Raw genomic sequence first — 17,336 nt, 5'->3', positions numbered from 1 at the left:
GTGTGTGTGTGTGTGTGTATTTATTGCAGCACAGGAATGAGGCATCTTCTCTGATCCACGTTCACAATAACAGAACTCAACTTTTTTCTGCCACATACAATATGGCGATGACGTTGACGTGTGAACCTGCGCCCTATGACGCGTCTACGTATACATGTCTGTGCTACTAACGGTCAAAAGTGGGCACTACGGCAGTAAGTGGTCAGTGCATAGACATATATAAAGAAATATATAAATATATAAAGAAATAAACTATCAGTTTATTAAATCTTATATTATGTCTATGGGTCAGCGCACATCAGCAGTGCACTGACGGAAGTAGGCGGAATGAGACCATAGATCGATAACGTTTGCCACATGTTAACTAAGCTACATGCTAAAAAAAGATTCATAACTTATAGCAACACTGCTAATTTTGCTAAAAATGTAACATTAGAAATAGAACAAATGAAGTTGTTTTTTTTTTTCCAGCATATTTTGCGCCTATAAACAAACAACTAACAAACTGCATTGCGCTTTGAGTTTTGACCAATTGTGGGACTACAGACCTTCAAGGTAACAATAACAACCAGGAAAATGCTGGTCATAAAGTCATACCTAAAATAAGACTGGCCTATTTTAACATACAAAGTAAACAGGAAATGTAAAGTAAATGTGCTTCATACACGCAGTCACCCATCAGTTTAAGCCCATAGCAGTATAGGAATTTCTTTAGAGGCAGACTTGTCTGACTTATTGTCAAAAACTGGGAGCTAGTTAACAAGCAAAAAAGTTAGGATAAAAAAAAAAAGTTAGGATAATTCCAGGGGCCCCTAAAAAGAACATTTTATACATATATATATAAGCTTTCTGGATGATTCAGGTACCCATAATTCTTGATGGCACTCCTGTATTAAAGAAAGAACTAAAAGATCTGCAACCCAGGCTACAAATTTCCAAAACATCTCCGATCCTGACCACAAGATAGCAGAGGAGATTTGTGACCACACAGTGTAAGCACTTTTTCTGAGTCAACTAAACCGGTTCAATGACAAAACAAACAAATATTTTCTCTATGTATTGCAGGTATGGTGATTTAGCTTTTCTAACAAGCATAGTATAATTATGTTTTACCATTTGAATTTGTGTTATTTATTTTTATTTCTAGGGACAAAATTGTACGTCTTTGACTACAACATCAACATTTCAAGACCCCACATGTTGATTCATTACCCAATGTGAGGTCCCAACCCAATTTTTGGGAACCACTGCTAAAGGAAACACAAATAAACCTCCATTTGCAGATCAACGTGCATAAATAAGTCCAACTATACACTGGTACAGGATGGTAATTGTCATTAATTGCTGCACAATATAGTCTGAAATTGGAGGGGAAAAATAGCCAGCAGTTTTTTTTTTCCACAACTGTATACATATATTTAAAAAAAAAGTTTGCTTTGAAAATGTTACACGTTAGAATGCTAATGCTCACATGACGCACCTCCCTCCGTCATAGCGAGCCTCTTGATTAAAGCAGATTGGGTTTGCCAGAGGATTATCACTCGGCTTTCCGGTCGTCTCCCCCGCAGGTTACTTTCCCCAGACTCCTCTGCCATTTCAGAGGACGGCACCGAGGAACATGGGCTTGTTGAACATTTTCACTTCCATCAGGGACCGAGTTGATAAGTTCCTCAATGAGAAGAACGTGGTCACAGATTTTCTGGGGAAGGTGGAGGATAAAACGGGAATCAAGAAGAAGGTCATTGCAATAGGTAAACCAGAAAGAGTTGTGTAATCTGCTTTGTTCCGTTACATAAAGAAGATGATTCTGTGTTGTGGTTAAATTCAGCAACACTGGTGCCTAGATGCTGTGACTGTGTAATAAGCATTTTTGTTTTTACTAAAACGGTCCTTTAATTAATACTTCAGTGTGCTTCCAAGGTGAGGTTATTTACTGCTTGTAATGTTAATGGTTCTTGTCAGCTGTTTAACCCCCATAATTCTTTTTAATAGAACAGCTTTGTTGGCTATATGCCTGCAAACAATTGTAGTTATAAAACAGAGTTTAAAACAATAAAGAATATTATCCTGAAATAGCGTCACAGCAGCCTGCAGGCCAGTTGTCATCTATGGACAATATCCAGTGAGTCCTTTATGTCTGTAATTCAAATAACCTAAAATACATACTTTAAAGTAGCCTACAATGCTTTTTCATTTTTTTTAATAAAACTCAAAGGTAAACGACCATAAATTTAAAATTTTCAGCATCTGAATCCTAAGCTTTTATATTATGATAAGCTTCAAATTCTGTTTGAGCAAGCACATGACAAAGCATTAACACCTTAGAAAATACTTCTTTGACTAGATCCTAAATTACTTTTCAATAAGCATAAGGTTGACATTTGTTGGAAATGTGTTTTAAAACTGTGTATAGGGAGATATTTTTAAAATAAGGCTGCGTGCCATGTAAGCATGCTAGGTATGCTTCACGAAAATGTAAAGCCTACCTATGCAACATTTTAGATGAGAATAAATGAATTACTTGCAGATAACTGTGCCACATGCTAACTGACTAAGCTAACATTGCTACATGACTGTAAACCTGCAGGTATGTAGCATTCTTTATGCTTATCCGGAAAGATAGCTTTGCTACATCCAAGAATGCTAAAAATGCTAAATGCTTAATAAGTTCGTGTCACATGCAAACTATCCATGCTAAATATGCTACCATGCCATAAGTAAGACATCAATGCTGCCTAAGAACTAAACTTATTAAGAATCATAACTTTGCTACATTTTTATCTAAGCATGATAATTATGCTATATAAGCCCAGTAACAAAGCATCGTAATGATGCTATGCTAGTTAGGGGTGCGAATTATAGTAAAAATGTACTGATTTCATGTTCCCTAAGTTAACTTACAACTACATATGCTTTTATTATTTTAATGGGTACTGAATTGGAAAGTATGTAATTACATTTATTTTATTAGATATATATTTGTGGGTATGGTCTGGATTTTTTATTTTGTGACTACATGGAAAATGACATTTGTTATTAATTGGTTCAGGTTAAATTAGCTTAGCAGACTGACTTATCAAATGACAGTGGCGGTTTTAGGGTTAGGCCAGTGTCTTTTCTTGTGGGGCAAAGAATAGAAGAATGAAACCACAAAACAAAACAGAGCAATATTTGATGTTAATTAATTAGGACACACAGCCAAACAGCCACTTGTGGACGCCTGATATGATGAGCAGATTAAAACTGTGATCCTATCCCTATACGGCCTGAAGCTAAAAGCACAACACTCTAATTTTTAAGTAAAACTTTAAATGTAAAAAATTAAGTCAGTCTAAGGCAGGCATGTCCAAAGTGCGGCCCGGGGGCCATTTGTGGCCCCTGTGCTGATTTTGGGTGGCCCTCTAACTGCATTTCAAAAAAGATTTGGTCCAGATGGAAGATTTTAGTTTTTAATTAGGGCAGAATTATTCTAGAAAAGTCAGAATCCTACAATTGAAAATGTTAAAGTTTTCATCTTTTAATAAACAGCCTTCTGTCATTCTCTTTAATTTCATAGTAACATCTGTCCAATGACATTTAATGACTCAAATTCAGACTTTTGTGCATTAAAATCCGCTTTGAACTAAATTCTTAAAATTGGCTAATTACAGCAAGTGTTTTCAAAGAACAACCGACCCAAATACTGTTCTGATATTGCTAGACCAAAAACAGTTCATTATTGTTAAAGAGTCAAATTAAATTATTCTAAATATTTTGCAAACTGGACGACCATCTTTTAATACGACAAATAAGCAAAACTATTTTTTAAAACTTTGGATATACAGTGATTTACACATTCATTTCCTACAACGGACTAATTTATGTATATAAATTATCATATTTTGTAGCGCAAGCAAATTAACATATTTTTTTGGTTTAAAAAATGTTTTTATTAATTTTTTGGCCCTTGAGTTCCTTTGACTTGACAATTTCGGCCCACGTACCGAAAAGTTTGGACACCCCTGGTCTAAGGGGACCAATCAGCTATCATTTCTAATCCAATGCATAGCATCATAACAAATTTATTTAGCATTATGTTTATAGTACAGGGGCTATAGCAGGGGCCAGGACCAGTTCTACAGGGGCACAGGTCCCTGTTGGCCCCCGTCTAGAACCCCACGTGTGAAACGAGGAACAATATTTTTTCCAATTGTCATCAAGTTTTTAAGAAGCCATAAAAATCACCGGAGAACCAGGTGTATTTTGAGGCGTTTTAACCTCCAACGTACATGACGGGGACGTTTCCAGACCAGGAGTCAAGGAAACCCCACAGTGGGAGGGCCCCATCAGTGGGAGAGAGTCAGCTCTTTATGACAGTCTGGTGAGCCCCGAACAGCAGCGCACTGAGCCTGCAGTGGATCCGTGACACGGTGACCGGAACATGATGTCAGTGTGGTGCCTGGCGGCTGCTGTCTCCCGCTCTGAGCGGTGACGTTAAAGCAGATTATCCACAGAGACAGGCAGCGGAGCAGGACGGCCTCCATGACTGAACAGCAGCGTAAGCTGATCAGAGGTAGGAAGGATTTCTCTCCGCTTACTGTCTGTGAGTGGGCCCACACTGTAAGTTATATTTTAATTTACTTTTGTACGGGTTTGGTCTAAACTAGGGTTTGAACCTCTGCTTGACTAAGCCAAAGTTCTGTCTTTAAACAAAAACATAATTAGAGAATTACGTAAATATGGCTGTGCACCATTTTCAAGATATGCTTTTGGTGGCATACTTACTAATTATCCATCCATCACCTAAACCCGCTCATCCATATGAAGCCTGTCTTCAGCAGACATTGGCGGAGGGGGCGGGATACACCTTGGACAGGTTGCCAGTACATCACAAGTTTTTATTTTATTTTGATAGCTAAATCATTTAATTCCATCCATCCATCCATTTTCCAACACGCTTAACTCCTATTGGGGTTGTGAGGGGTGCTGGTGCTCATCTCCAGCTGTCAATGGGCGAGAGGCGGGGAAATCATTTAATTGATTGCACAGAAAGCATGAAAAAGCAGGAAATATGGCAGTGATGGCTTTTAATCCCATGTCAGATGGAATGTGTTTCTTCCCTGCGTGTTTGTCCAGGTGCCGTCTCGTTGACAGGACTTTATCTGGTGTACGGATATGGTGCTTCGCTCCTCTGCAACCTGATCGGCTTCGCCTATCCAGCTTATTATTCGTGAGTTTTCTTCCTTCTGTTTTTCTCTCGATAAGCTAATATTCAACAGAAACAGGAGTACTTTCTATGTTAGATGGTAATAGTGGATGATCTGCCTCCCCTGATGATGTCACAGCTAACAGAACACCAGACCAGGTGTACCTTCTAAGTTAAAGTTACTAACTTTCTCGTGTGTTTTTATTTTCAGTGCCGTCTGAGTCAAGCTTTAAGCATCTTATTCAGCAACAGCTGTTTTAAAAAAAAATACGTTCTGTTTTTCTGCAGAATTAAAGCCATAGAAAGTCCCTGCAAAGAAGACGACACGAAATGGTTGACTTACTGGGTGGTGTACGGCGTCTTCAGCCTGGGCGAGTTCTTCTCTGACATTTTCCTCTACTGGTTTCCATTTTACTACGCCTTTAAGGTGAGGACACAATGACTCTGAATCCTCTGCCTGTTCAGTTGTCCCACTGGAAATAAGTCGTCAAAAACCTGCAACTTCCTCTTGTGTCGCACAAACACAGCTCCTAATTTTCTCTTCCCTCTCAGAGTAAAAACAACAAAAAAAAAATAATATGGTTTAAATTTGGCCCTCCAGCAAAAGGAGCTGATGGAGATGGACAAATGTTGGATTTTTTTTTTTTAAATCAGATTATTGATTAATAGATTAATATATTCCAAATTTTATTTTTTTCTTGATTTTAGAAAGGCAGACCGCAGATATTTAACAACATTTTACTCAAAAAGAGACTTGGGTACGTCTATGCATTTAAACATGGAGCTCGTAAGGAAAATTCTCCTTTTTGTCGCTTATAAATCAACTACACTGCAAAAGGAGAACTAAAAATAAGTAGGATTTTCTTGAAATTAATGTATTTGCCCTTGATTTGAGCAGGTAAATAAGATTATTTGGAATTAATCCAGATTGCTCTCCAATGGAATTAGTAAAATAAGATAATTAGATATACTTAGATATACTTCACTTGAAATAAGATGATGGAGATGAGTTGTTCCTATTTTAAGTGCAAAAATCTTATTCCATTGGCAAATAATCTTATTTACCTGCTCAAATCAAGGACAAATACTCTAATTTCAAGAATTATTTTTTTTTATTTTAGTTCTATTTTCGCAGTGTAGGAACGTTTTCTAATATAAACTGCACAACTTTTCTTTTATAAAGGCAGACGTCTCAGACTTTCTTTTAAACCCACAGTGATTTGTTATTTTCCACTTTGTTTCATTGAACTAATTCATGTTTTATTTATTGCTGAGCAAGTAAAATGGAATCACAACAAAAAAATTGGGGGTATTTTAATAAAAAAACAAATAAAAAAAGACCACTGACTACTTTAACCTCTGTGCTTTTGTCTCGCGGTGCCAAAGGTTTGCACAGCACCGGACCTCCTGCACCACGTCTTCTGTGACCAGAGGGTTTTATCATGCAAAAACAGCTCCTCAGCAACAGAGACTGAATATAAAGCTCTAAATTTAGTTCCTGCTCATGTTTGCTTCCAGTGCCTGTTCCTGCTGTGGTGCATGGCTCCCATGTCGTGGAACGGCTCCCAGATCATTTACAACAAAGTGGTTCGGCCCGTCTTCCTCCGGCACGAGGCCACGGTGGACAACATGGTCAGTGACCTGAGCGGGAAGGCCATGAGCGCCGCGGAGAACCTCACCAGAGAAGGCAGGCCGGCCCGACTCCAGCAGAAATCCATTCCCTCCGGCTGACAGGAAGTTAACGCTCCTTCTTCTTCATCCTCCTCCTCCTCAGTTCTGTCCACCCTGGTGAAGAACAAAAACCTGGTGGTGCCGATGCAGCCTGTCGCCCAGGCGGAAACCAAGAGTTTACCGAGTTCATCCGGGCGAAGATCGAGTGCTGGAGTCGCTCCCTGTGAGCCGAGCGAGGAAGAACGCAGAGTAAGTTAAAACCTGCCTCCTCTTCCTCAGGTCGATGCAGCCTTGTTGGACCTCCCAGAACCGGGCTAACGGCTTTACAGCAGCGGTGATTAATAATGAAGTATTCTGATAATAAAATAAAAAGATGGGAAACTTTTCTTTTCTGCCAGTGTTTCGCTGAAAGCGTGTTGGGTTTGTTACCGGCTGTCAATATCTTAATATTACATGTTAACAAATGTAATTATGTTTTTAGGAATTGTTTTCAAATATTTAGGATTTTACCAGATTTGTTTAAATATATTTTGAAATTATTTTATTTCAGTGATATCTCTTGTTAAATTGTGTTGAAACATTCTTTTTAATTATTATTTTGTTAATGATTTTTTGCCTCTTTTTGGGTTTTCTTTTATTAAAACCTTGTATCCATTTTAGACAGTTTACTTGTAGAATATTTCTAAACATTTTAGTCATTTCAGTCACTCTTTTAATAGAATTTTGTTAATAGTGTTTCACTCTAAATGTTTCAGTAAGTCTTTATAAGTTTTATTGTATTATTTATTCTTTGGGATTTTTGTATGATTTCTATTCACATTTTGGCCGCTGTTTTTAACTTTTATATTTTAGGAGTTTTTAAACATTTTCTGCACCAACTCTTTATATTTTATTTAGCTTATATTTTGTAAATGTATTTGTTTTTTCTATGTTTTTAAAATTTATCTTATGCCTTTGTAATTTTCCAACAAGTATTTTTTGTTTCTGTTATAACTTGACTTTCTAGCCACTAAAGTCAAATAGTAAATGGTCTTTTAGGGATGAGCTGCTGTGGCTGAGGCAAAAAAATTAGAAAACCTGTAAACCATGAAACTTTAATTTCTCCCTATAGCAAATATTTAGTTTTTTTCTTTGGTAAACAACTTTTAAAAGACTTGCAAGAAGCTTTTTTTTTTGTTGCAGAAATCTTCTAATGGCCTGTTTTTTGTCATGTCTTCCAGCCTTTTCTTGGGTGACCAGACTGGTGAGTAAGCTGGTTTTAGAGTGACTAGATTATTAAAAACAAACAACATGGGGTGAAATCTCAAAGAACTGCTTTAATGAGTTAATGAGTCATAACTCTTCCTCCTCCTGGATCCATTTGTTTCTGATCCTGTTTTTTTTATGTCTGAATTATAAACAGCGTTTTATGGGCCTTTAAATTTTTTCTGACCGTTAACAGCAAGTTTAAAAGATAAAGCTCGCACAATGATCCTTGAGGAACCCCTTTGAAAAAAATATAGTTGAAAATATATAAAAAATTAACCAAAAACACGCTGGATTGTGATTCATTTAGAGGCTTTCTTAGAGCCTACATTTAAACCTCATTTGTCATCTTTAAGGAAAACAATGTAAATCAGTAAGTGGTGATTGACGGCTGACGTGCCAATAGAGACAGATCCTTCATGCGGACTTATACATTTAAATAGTTTTATTTCAACCAGTCCTTCAGACGTCTCAGAAGTTAGTAAATTAAAAACAAGATATTCCTGGTCTTCCTGTGAGAAAATGGCTCCTGCTTTGCTGTTTGCTGAGAAAAACCGTTTAGTGCTGACCTGAACATTAATTTATTTTATGGGAAATGCTTCTGTTTCCTCCAACAGAAGGAAACATTTTTATTTATTTTTTTATAAATGGTGCTTATGTGTTTTGCCCTTTGCTTGAACTTCAGGAAAAACTTGGTGTAACTCGACGGGAAATCGTTAGTAAACAATTTCAAGGAGGCACCGTTTTCTATTAAACTAAAAACAGGTCTGCCTGATGATTTCAGAGTGAATATTGTAAAAAGTCCCAGATTAAAGTCTCAGTTTGGAGTTTAACCAATTATGATAAATACTAAAAACACTAAAAAGACGTTGGATTTTAGTCACAGTGTTGGTTCTTTCTACCTGTAATACTTTATCGGCTGGTTTTGCTGTTCTTTTTAAATCTTTCTTTGCAGGTGAAGAAGCAGACTCCAAACATATTATATTGTTCTCTCCTTTTCCTCTCTATTCTTTCACCTTTTCTCCCTTTTAGCATTTTGTCTAATTTTCTCTTCTTTTTTTCCCTTCTACCTTCATGTTTCTATGTCCATTGAACATGAAATAGTCCCAGCATAAAATCTATCAAAGCTTCTTACATATATAAATCAAGCGGAGCACTATGGCGAAAGCAGTAAGGCTCCACTTGAGAAAGTAAAATCTGTTGGGCTCTTTTTGGCATTAAGACAACAATTCTTAATGCTACACTGCAAGACAGGACACATAAAAAAAAGAAAGAACATTCTTTTTGACTTTTAGGATTTTGTTTATCAGAACATATTCAAAATGATCTGATCTTTAACGGGCTCTAAAATTATTTAACTATAACAAAGTGTGCAAAAATCTACAGATTTAGCCTGATGTTAAAGTATTTTCTCAAACATCAAACCACGACAACTTGAGTAAAAACAAAAAGCGGTTCGCAGCAAATTATTTCATTTACTGAAAAAACTCAAACCAACCTGTTGGTGCAATATAAAAAGATTAGGCTGACATGGAAAGCTTGTGTCTCTTTTCTGACTGCGTTGTCCAGTTATTCTGGTTTCTGCCTGATGTAAAATAAATAGTTTGATCATCTGAGACATTTAGGAGTGACAACAGAATCCTTTTAAAAGCCGATGATGTACCAAGATAACAAATGCGACCAGCAGGTGGCAGTAACATCCACATTGACAGGCTGTCGCCCCCTCAGCCTCCAAAGAGTTGCATTTAAACTTTGAACCCTTGACAAAAAGAGCAACATTTTTTAGAAATTCACAAAATAACTCAGAATTTCTGGTGTTTTGCAGTCAGTCAGAAAGCAGCAGAGGAAGAGGAGGCTCCGTGAGGAAGAGGAGGAGCCAGATGTTTTTGCCCTTCGTCCTGGATTGATCCAAACAGAAAGGCTCGGTCATCGGGCCGTATTTCTGTAGAACAGGAAATCTCTGGGAACTGTCTGGCATTTAATCTGATTTTATGATTTGGAGCTAATTTATTCAACTTTACATGTTAAACTCTTGAGACCTGAGCCATGCTAATGGCCGCTGATGTCAGAACAACTTCAGGACGTGGAACAAAACGTCAAATCCTACGACTTCAGGCTCCACTTCATCCACACAGAAAGTTCAGTTTAGATTAAAGCTGAACTGAAGCCATTAAAAACCAACCAGCTCACACTCATGTCTCTGTTTGCTCTTTTGCTGAAACGCCGGGATTTTATTTCATCATCACTGAATTGTTTAACCTCTACTGGGCACAGATTAAATCAGGGATGTCCAAAGTGTGACCTGGGGGCCATTTGAGGCCCTTGGAATAAGTTTGTGCCCCCCCCCCCCTCGCCGCCTCTGATCACAGTTCAACAATGGAAGAAATTTGGACCTTTAGCAAATGGAGCAGATGGACACTTTTTGCAGTTTTTTTGAGGATGAGACAAATTTGCATCTTCTTACATGGATGCTCGTGCAACACAAAGTATTTTCCTTTAATCAGCCATTTTTTTGTTTTGATTTTCATTTTAATATAGGGGCTGCAAACAGAGACTTTTTACTCAAAAACACACTTTGGCATCTCTATTCATGGAAGTTAGATAAATACAACAAAGTTTTTGAAAGTAAATTCTCCTTTTTGTTGCAGGGAATAAACTAAAAACTCTTCAAGTGAAGGGGTCTGCAACCTGCAGCTCCTTAAAAACTTTGAGCAAGGTTACAAAACGTAAAGGCAGTTTTAAAATGCCAGCTTTGGTAGCTTCTCCTAAGGGTTTTCAAGCAATAAATGCCTCACAAGACTAATATAATAATGTAAGGAATTTTCCGTTTTATGAATTTTCTTTGTCAATAGGTTGCAGATGATGTGCTTTTTTACTATTTTGTCATAAACTTTAATTGTCCCCCATTTGAGAGCATGTAGTAAATCTAGAAACAAAACATAAAATTATTGTATAACTGAAAAATCTCCAGTAGGCATTATACAGAACAAACTATTTTAATTAAAAGAGTCACGTTTCTTTTTTTCTAGATAAATGTAAGGTAGCTGGACTGAAGGTTAAAACGGCTACTAGGGTTGTAAAGGTTGCCGACACCTGATCTAGACCAGCAAAATAAAAAAATAACATTTAACCTAAAAAGTTAGAAAACTGACCATTTTTCTTTATCAATGCAAACTTCTCAGACTCTTTTTAGACCTAATTTGTTGTTTTCTACTTTGTTTCGATTGTTTCATTCATGGCTGAGAAGGTAAAAAGGAATCACAATAACAGCTTTTGGTGGGTTTTTAAATGAAAAAAGCAAATTATGGCCACTGAGTGCTATTAACTTGGAGATTTTGGCCGGAGGTGCGAAGGATTTGGACTCCGCTGGTTCGGGATTTCCCAGAACCCCAGATCTCTGCAACAGGAACCATTTTCCTCAGTTTAGGGGATAAAAACAATTTAGTTTCACATCTGAGTGCAAAAAAATATAAATTTCTAATATTTTGAATAAATGAAGACATGTACACAGAAAAAAAAGAAATGAAGATTAGGATAAAGAAATCATGTAACTGAGAATTTGTATCATCATCTGTTTTATAGTTTTATTATTTTTGTTTGTACACTACTTTATACTTTCAACGTATGTAGTTATCTAGTTACAGAAATATAAAGAAGAAAAGCTCTGCAAATATATAAAAAAAAGAACTTTAGAAAGTAATGAAATAAATGGAAATCCTGATATTTGACATTCCACATTTTTCCTTCTTTATTTAAATTGTCACATCTCTGACTTTAGAGCACAACACAGATTTCATCGTCGTAAACACTCAGGGATCTTTTAGATATGGGGTCAAAGGTCAGCTAACATTGTGGGTCTGACTGCGTGTGACTCTAAGGCCCCTGAGGGTCCGGCACAGCCCTGTCAGGGTATGAAGGGGAAGACGTCCAGAGAGAAGAAGCAGAGTCTCTAGAAGAAGACGCATCAGGTGTTGAGTCAGAGGACTTGACCTTTGACCTCTTCCACCGTTCTGTCCAGCTGTTCCCCCGCCGCCTGCAGCTCCTGCCTCTGTTTCTGCAACCGACCCTGAGCCTCCTCCAGTCCACCGTTCAGCTCCAAATACCGACGACACTGCTGGAACCGGAGCGCCGCCTCGCTGTCGGCAGGCCGGGTCGACTCTTAACGCAGAAGGTCCGCAAACACACCGGCGGTCAGCAGGTTGGCCAGGAAACGGTGACATCAAACACACATCCCAGGATTTTAAAGGGATCATTCGCTTATTAATAAAGGTGCGTGTTCCGACTCTAACCTGACCCTAGCCAGCTGAATTTTGTTCCGCTTAGCTCCGCCTAGCTTCACTCACATCCATCTGGGACCTCTCCCATAGAGAGGTCCCCATAGAGATACTAATTTCTTCAACCAATTTTATTGTCCAGCCAATCAGGAAGCAGGGCTGGAGTTTCATAGATGTGACGTAGTGGAGACGCGACCATGACGTGAGACTGTTTTGACAGCAATGGGGGCTCGTCGAGGAAGCAAGCGTTAACATTGATGCTGCTATTTCTTCCGTGTTGTCCAATCTACCTAATATTGTTTCATTAAAAGAACATCAGAGAACGCCTCTGAAGGCTTTTGTTGGTGGAAACCATGTTTTCGGCCTTCTCCCGACCGCATTTGGCAAGTTTTGTTTTCCGTTAGCGCGAACCATATTAGGAGGCCTTTAGTCCTCGACGCGGTCGGCCCGGTGTAGGTACCAGATTGACTCGGGCGCTACCCGATGACGTCTATATATGGCAATTCAACTCAAACAAACTACATTATGCCCGCGGTCTCCATTTGTTACAAATCAATTTTATTTTGTTAATTACGGTTATTTTCCTGTAAATTAGTCGAGGCATGAAAACTTTTAACATCATTTTGGAATACTTGTGTGGTAGTCTGACAATTTAATCGGTAATTTTGCAGGATCAAAGTTACAACCTTACAGAAATTTAATTCCTCCAATTTTTTTTAAGTTGTGAAGGGAAACTAAACCATAAACTCATTTCATTTTTAATAAAAGTCAGCAGCCAAATTTAATTTTATCACAGCATTCATCACTTTAAAATCAATAACGTTCATTCCTCCTTTTTGTACTGATGTTGTTCTTTCTGATCACATGTTTTTTTATTATTCCAGATGAAATTGTGATGAATTTGATTTTTTTTATTGTGGTATTTGGTACATTTAAGATATATGCTGGATAAATTAGTCTGGCTTTCCCTTCCATTTTTGTTAACAATATTCTTCCAAACATTGAGCCAACTGTCAAATATTTTGTTGATTTTTTTATTTTATTTTTTTTTGTAAAATGGCTTGAAATGTTCAAGCCAAGCTTGTTCAAGCTTTTGAGAAAAAAGAAACCGCTAAATTAACTTAATAAAATTGATTTGTTACAAATGCAGACCACGGGCTCTATGTAGTTTGTTTGAGTGGCGTTGCCATAATGTGACGTCATCGGGAGGCGCAGGGACCATGGAGATTTTCTTCGTAAAATTGTCCGTTTACAAGCCGCAATCCCGCTGTGGAATAAAACCTACACCCCGCTATAATTACTTTAGTAAGTTGTCCAGACCAATTACAATATTTTGCGCAATTGAGCAAACGTTAAACCAATCATGTATAGTGACGTCATCAGAAGACGCAGGACCCGAGTCAATCTGGTACCTACACCGGGATCGACTCCGACCCGCGGCGCTTTGCCGCCTGTCTTCCCCCCTCTTCCTGTCAGCTCACTGTCAATAAAATGCGTGCCACTAGAGCCGCAAACACATAAATAAAAAAGTTTTTTTTTTTTTCCTGCGTCGCTCTCATCAGCGTCACGGGTTAGCTTCGGTGTGAGTGGTTGAAATAGCACGACGATAAAGATGACAGACAAGTGGCTTATCCAATCATATGCAAGAATTTTTGATAAGGCCCAGCCTTCAATAAAGGCAATTCCTATGGAGAGGTCCCAGATGGATGAGTGGAGCTAGGCGGAGCGAAAGTCATCTGGCTAGGGTCAGGTTATTCCGACTCAGCAGTCTCTTCAGTTTAAAAAGAGGCAGGCGCTGAAGGAAGCAAAACTGAAATTGTTCAGAAATTGCTATGATGTGTGATTTAAAGAACGTTCTTAAAGTAGAAATGCACCAAAATAAAATAAAAAAATCAGCCGGGGAACAGAGCCTGAAAAATGTCCCCCTGACTGCTGATTGGTAGATTGAATAAGAGAACAAATAAGTATAAAACTAACAACAGCAGTAACGATAGTCAAACTTTTCATGGTTTTGTTCATGAAAACTAAAAACTCTGGATCATCTGCCAATAAATACATAAAAAACACTAACAGGAACATTGAGGTCCTTCCCTTGGGTTCAGTATAAATCAGATTAAGGTTAGAGACATGCTTTGGTGCAAGAATAGCATTTTAACGCCTTCATTTTCTGATTGAAAACAACTGTATACCTCAAAATCCCGTGTGACATTTTTCTCTTTCATGCCATATATTCTCTGAGGGGGAAAAATAAAAGATTTGACAGTCCTGTCCTCAAAGAAAACGAGACAGCAGTTTGAACCTGATGGGTGCATCTCTATAGTATTACAGGACCACAGCTAGACGGAGAGTGCTGCCGACTTATAGAATAAATCAAAGGGTACATGGAAAATGCTGGAGAATTTAGTGAATAATATTTGGTGAGTAGTAGTAGTAGTACGTTGATACATAATAAAATATTTCAAATGCTTGTCAAGACTTGATGCAACCTGCTGGGTTTCCTTAGAGAGGAAACTTTCTGACCAATCTGTCTGGAGGATCTGATTTAATTTGACTTTGCAGAGAGCCTTGAGATGACATGTTGTGAATTGGCGCTACATAAATAAAACTGAAATGAAATTTGAATTGAACAATTCCAAATCTAAAAATTGTGACTATGGATAAATTTGAAGCATTTGTTTGAATCAGAGGTAAAGCTGTTAAAATAAGACTTTCAGCTTTCAGACTTTTATGTCTAGGTCTGTGCCATCAGTCCGACATCAAGTCCAAGAATAACGTCATTGTGAGGTTCAAAAGCAATATGAGATTGGCTCAGGTCCGTCTCTATTTTGAGGCATAACTCTCATAATTCAATTCAATTTTATTCATATAGCACCAATTCATGATACACGTCAACATCATCAAGGCTCTTTCCAAAGTCAGACTCCATCAGATCCTCCAGGTTGGTGAGAAAGTTTCCTCTCTAAGGAAACCCAGCAGGTTGCATCAAGTCTCTCCAAGCAGCATTCACTCCTCCTGAAAGAGCGTAGAGCCACAGTGGACAGTCGTCTGCATTGTTGATGGCTTTGCAGCAATCCCTCATACTGAGCATGCATGAAGCGACAGTGGGGAGGAAAACTCCCCTTTAACACTGCTCCCCAAGGGTGATGGGTTAAAAGCAGAGAACAAATTTTGTTTTAATGTATGTTTCAATGACAATAAAGATGATATTACTATTACTAAAAAAAACAGTACTGGCCTCCACCCTTTTGATTTAAATTTGGAAAGGTTTAAGACAACAATGACATGAGTGATGGAAATAATAGTCACCAAACGCCTTCTCTGTGGACTCACCTTGTTCAGTTTTCTCCAGGATGCTGAAAACCGGATCATCAGGAGCAGCTTTGTTGATGTCCTCCAGGATCTGACCCACAGTGGGGAGCTCGGGTCGGCTGGGCAGGACCACCCGTTTCTTATTTTTAGAGCCAATATTCATTTTCACCAGCAATGTTCCACATTCTCCATCCGAAACACTGAATGAATAAAAAAAAACAAAAACAAAAAAAAAAAACAATGGCTTCGACTATCTTACAGTAAACCTTTTCATCTGATCACTGCAGTCTGCAGAACGACAGGGAATGATGTTACACTTTCAAAAGAAGGTACAGAAAATGTGAAAGTCGTTATTTGCATCTAATTGAACCAAGATTGTATGTCTTTTATTGCAAAACGTAATCTATCCAGGCAAACAGCTACAGTTTACAAACCATTTTCCAATCACCCCTGCAGCAGCAACACAGAGCAAAACAGCTGAAACTTGAAAATCTGTAAAAGCTAAAAGGTGAATCTATCGACCGAATTTATAACAAAACGGTAAACTGTAACGTGATTTGTCTTTTTACGCCAGTACTTATCGTTACGTCGGGCAGCGACAGATTATAGCTTAATTCTACCATAAATTGCATGAAGTTCTGCTTTATGTTTTGGACAGCAGCTTTTGCCGCTGCCTTGTTTTTCAGAGCTCACCGAGGTTGATGCGCCGTGTGAAGGATTTCCAACACGCTGTGTGCCCAGACGCCCAGCGGAATGTTTTTCCCAAATTAAAGACAGAAAAAACGAGAGAAATGCATTAACTCAAGTTAAGCCACCACGACACCGGAAGTCAGGAGCAACGACCGTGCGTCATGACGTCAGAGGTACGACGAAGACGCTAAACAAAATAGGCCGTGTTAAAATAAAACAAATAAAAATAAGTGGTGTTATTTTTTCTCCCCCATAAATATTACATCTGGAATAATGATGACAGAAATAAGATTTTTTTTTCTATTCCGAAAAAATGCTTTGAAAATGTTTACGTCAAAGTCAGGATCACTGTTCATTAGGTTGATCCAAGCACCATTTCAAGAACCAATATCTTCGCTGTTATTATATGTTACCATAATGAAAACAGGGTGAGACACCAGCTCAGAATACACATAAATTATAACACGTAGACACAACAAGACTTGTTTTATTCACCTTTTTTTTTTTTTTTGATAGCACCAGCACTTCCTGAGAAGCTTAAAAGTAGAGCTGGACAATTAATCGCATTAGCAATATAATCGTAATTTTTCTTTTAAAAAAAGTGCCAGCGAGACACTATTCTCTGTTGAAGGATTCTCCCTGTAGGCGCTATATAAATAAAACTGCAGTAAACTGCAGGCTTGATGCCTTTATTCAGCTCACTTTTAGCCCTGGCGTGGACCAGTCTGTCTTCTGATCTGAATACTGTGTCCTGGGCCTTCAGCAGCGTCCACCCTGTGCTGTCCACCCATGGTTTCTGGTAGGACAGCATCAGTGCAAAAGTGAATATAAGACACCACAGATGGTGTGTATCCACACTGCAAAAATGGAAGTAAAACGTAGGTAAAATGTTCTTAAAATGGGCGTGTAATATTATCTGCCAATAATATGCAGAACAGAATCCTCTCTAAACACTCCCCAGT

At 38.1% G+C, this 17,336-nt stretch overlaps 2 protein-coding genes across 5 annotated transcripts; one reads left to right on the top strand and one right to left on the bottom strand.

The window, feature by feature from the left end:
• Positions 1–1,484: 1,484 nt before the first annotated feature.
• reep6 (receptor accessory protein 6) lies at positions 1,485–10,292 on the top strand. Of its 3 annotated transcripts, none has more exons than XM_036140802.1 (7): positions 1,485–1,751; positions 5,116–5,209; positions 5,474–5,612; positions 6,704–6,872; positions 6,960–7,105; positions 8,077–8,099; positions 9,927–10,292. In XM_036140802.1, the coding sequence occupies exons 1-6, from the start codon at positions 1,619–1,621 to the stop codon at positions 8,089–8,091; spliced, it is 696 nt and encodes a 231-aa protein (XP_035996695.1). In that variant the 5' UTR covers positions 1,485–1,618; the 3' UTR covers positions 8,092–8,099; positions 9,927–10,292. The 3 variants fall into 3 exon arrangements, with proteins under 3 accessions (XP_035996695.1, XP_035996697.1, XP_035996696.1); XM_036140804.1 differs by lacking the exon at positions 1,485–1,751 and adding an exon at positions 4,362–4,552; XM_036140803.1 differs by lacking the exon at positions 1,485–1,751 and adding an exon at positions 4,507–4,599 and having other exon boundaries at positions 5,082–5,209.
• Positions 10,293–11,824: 1,532 nt separating this feature from the next.
• c9h19orf25 (chromosome 9 C19orf25 homolog) lies at positions 11,825–16,427 on the bottom strand. 2 transcript variants are annotated; one of them, XM_012882667.3, is made up of 3 exons: positions 16,378–16,427; positions 15,706–15,884; positions 11,825–12,259 (listed from the first exon to the last, which is right to left on the bottom strand). In XM_012882667.3, exons 2-3 carry the CDS (start codon positions 15,845–15,847, stop codon positions 12,078–12,080), a joined length of 324 nt encoding a protein of 107 aa, XP_012738121.2. In that variant the 5' UTR covers positions 15,848–15,884; positions 16,378–16,427; the 3' UTR covers positions 11,825–12,077. The 2 variants fall into 2 exon arrangements, with proteins under 2 accessions (XP_012738121.2, XP_021164350.2); XM_021308675.2 differs by having other exon boundaries at positions 15,706–15,876; positions 16,378–16,417.
• Positions 16,428–17,336: the final 909 nt, after the last annotated feature.

Source organism: Fundulus heteroclitus, chromosome 9, assembly GCF_011125445.2.
Source record: "Fundulus heteroclitus isolate FHET01 chromosome 9, MU-UCD_Fhet_4.1, whole genome shotgun sequence".
In the NCBI taxonomy this organism is placed as follows: domain Eukaryota; kingdom Metazoa; phylum Chordata; class Actinopteri; order Cyprinodontiformes; family Fundulidae; genus Fundulus; species Fundulus heteroclitus.
Note: the sequence above shows the minus strand (reverse complement) of the source record. Positions and strands in the feature narration are given on the sequence as shown.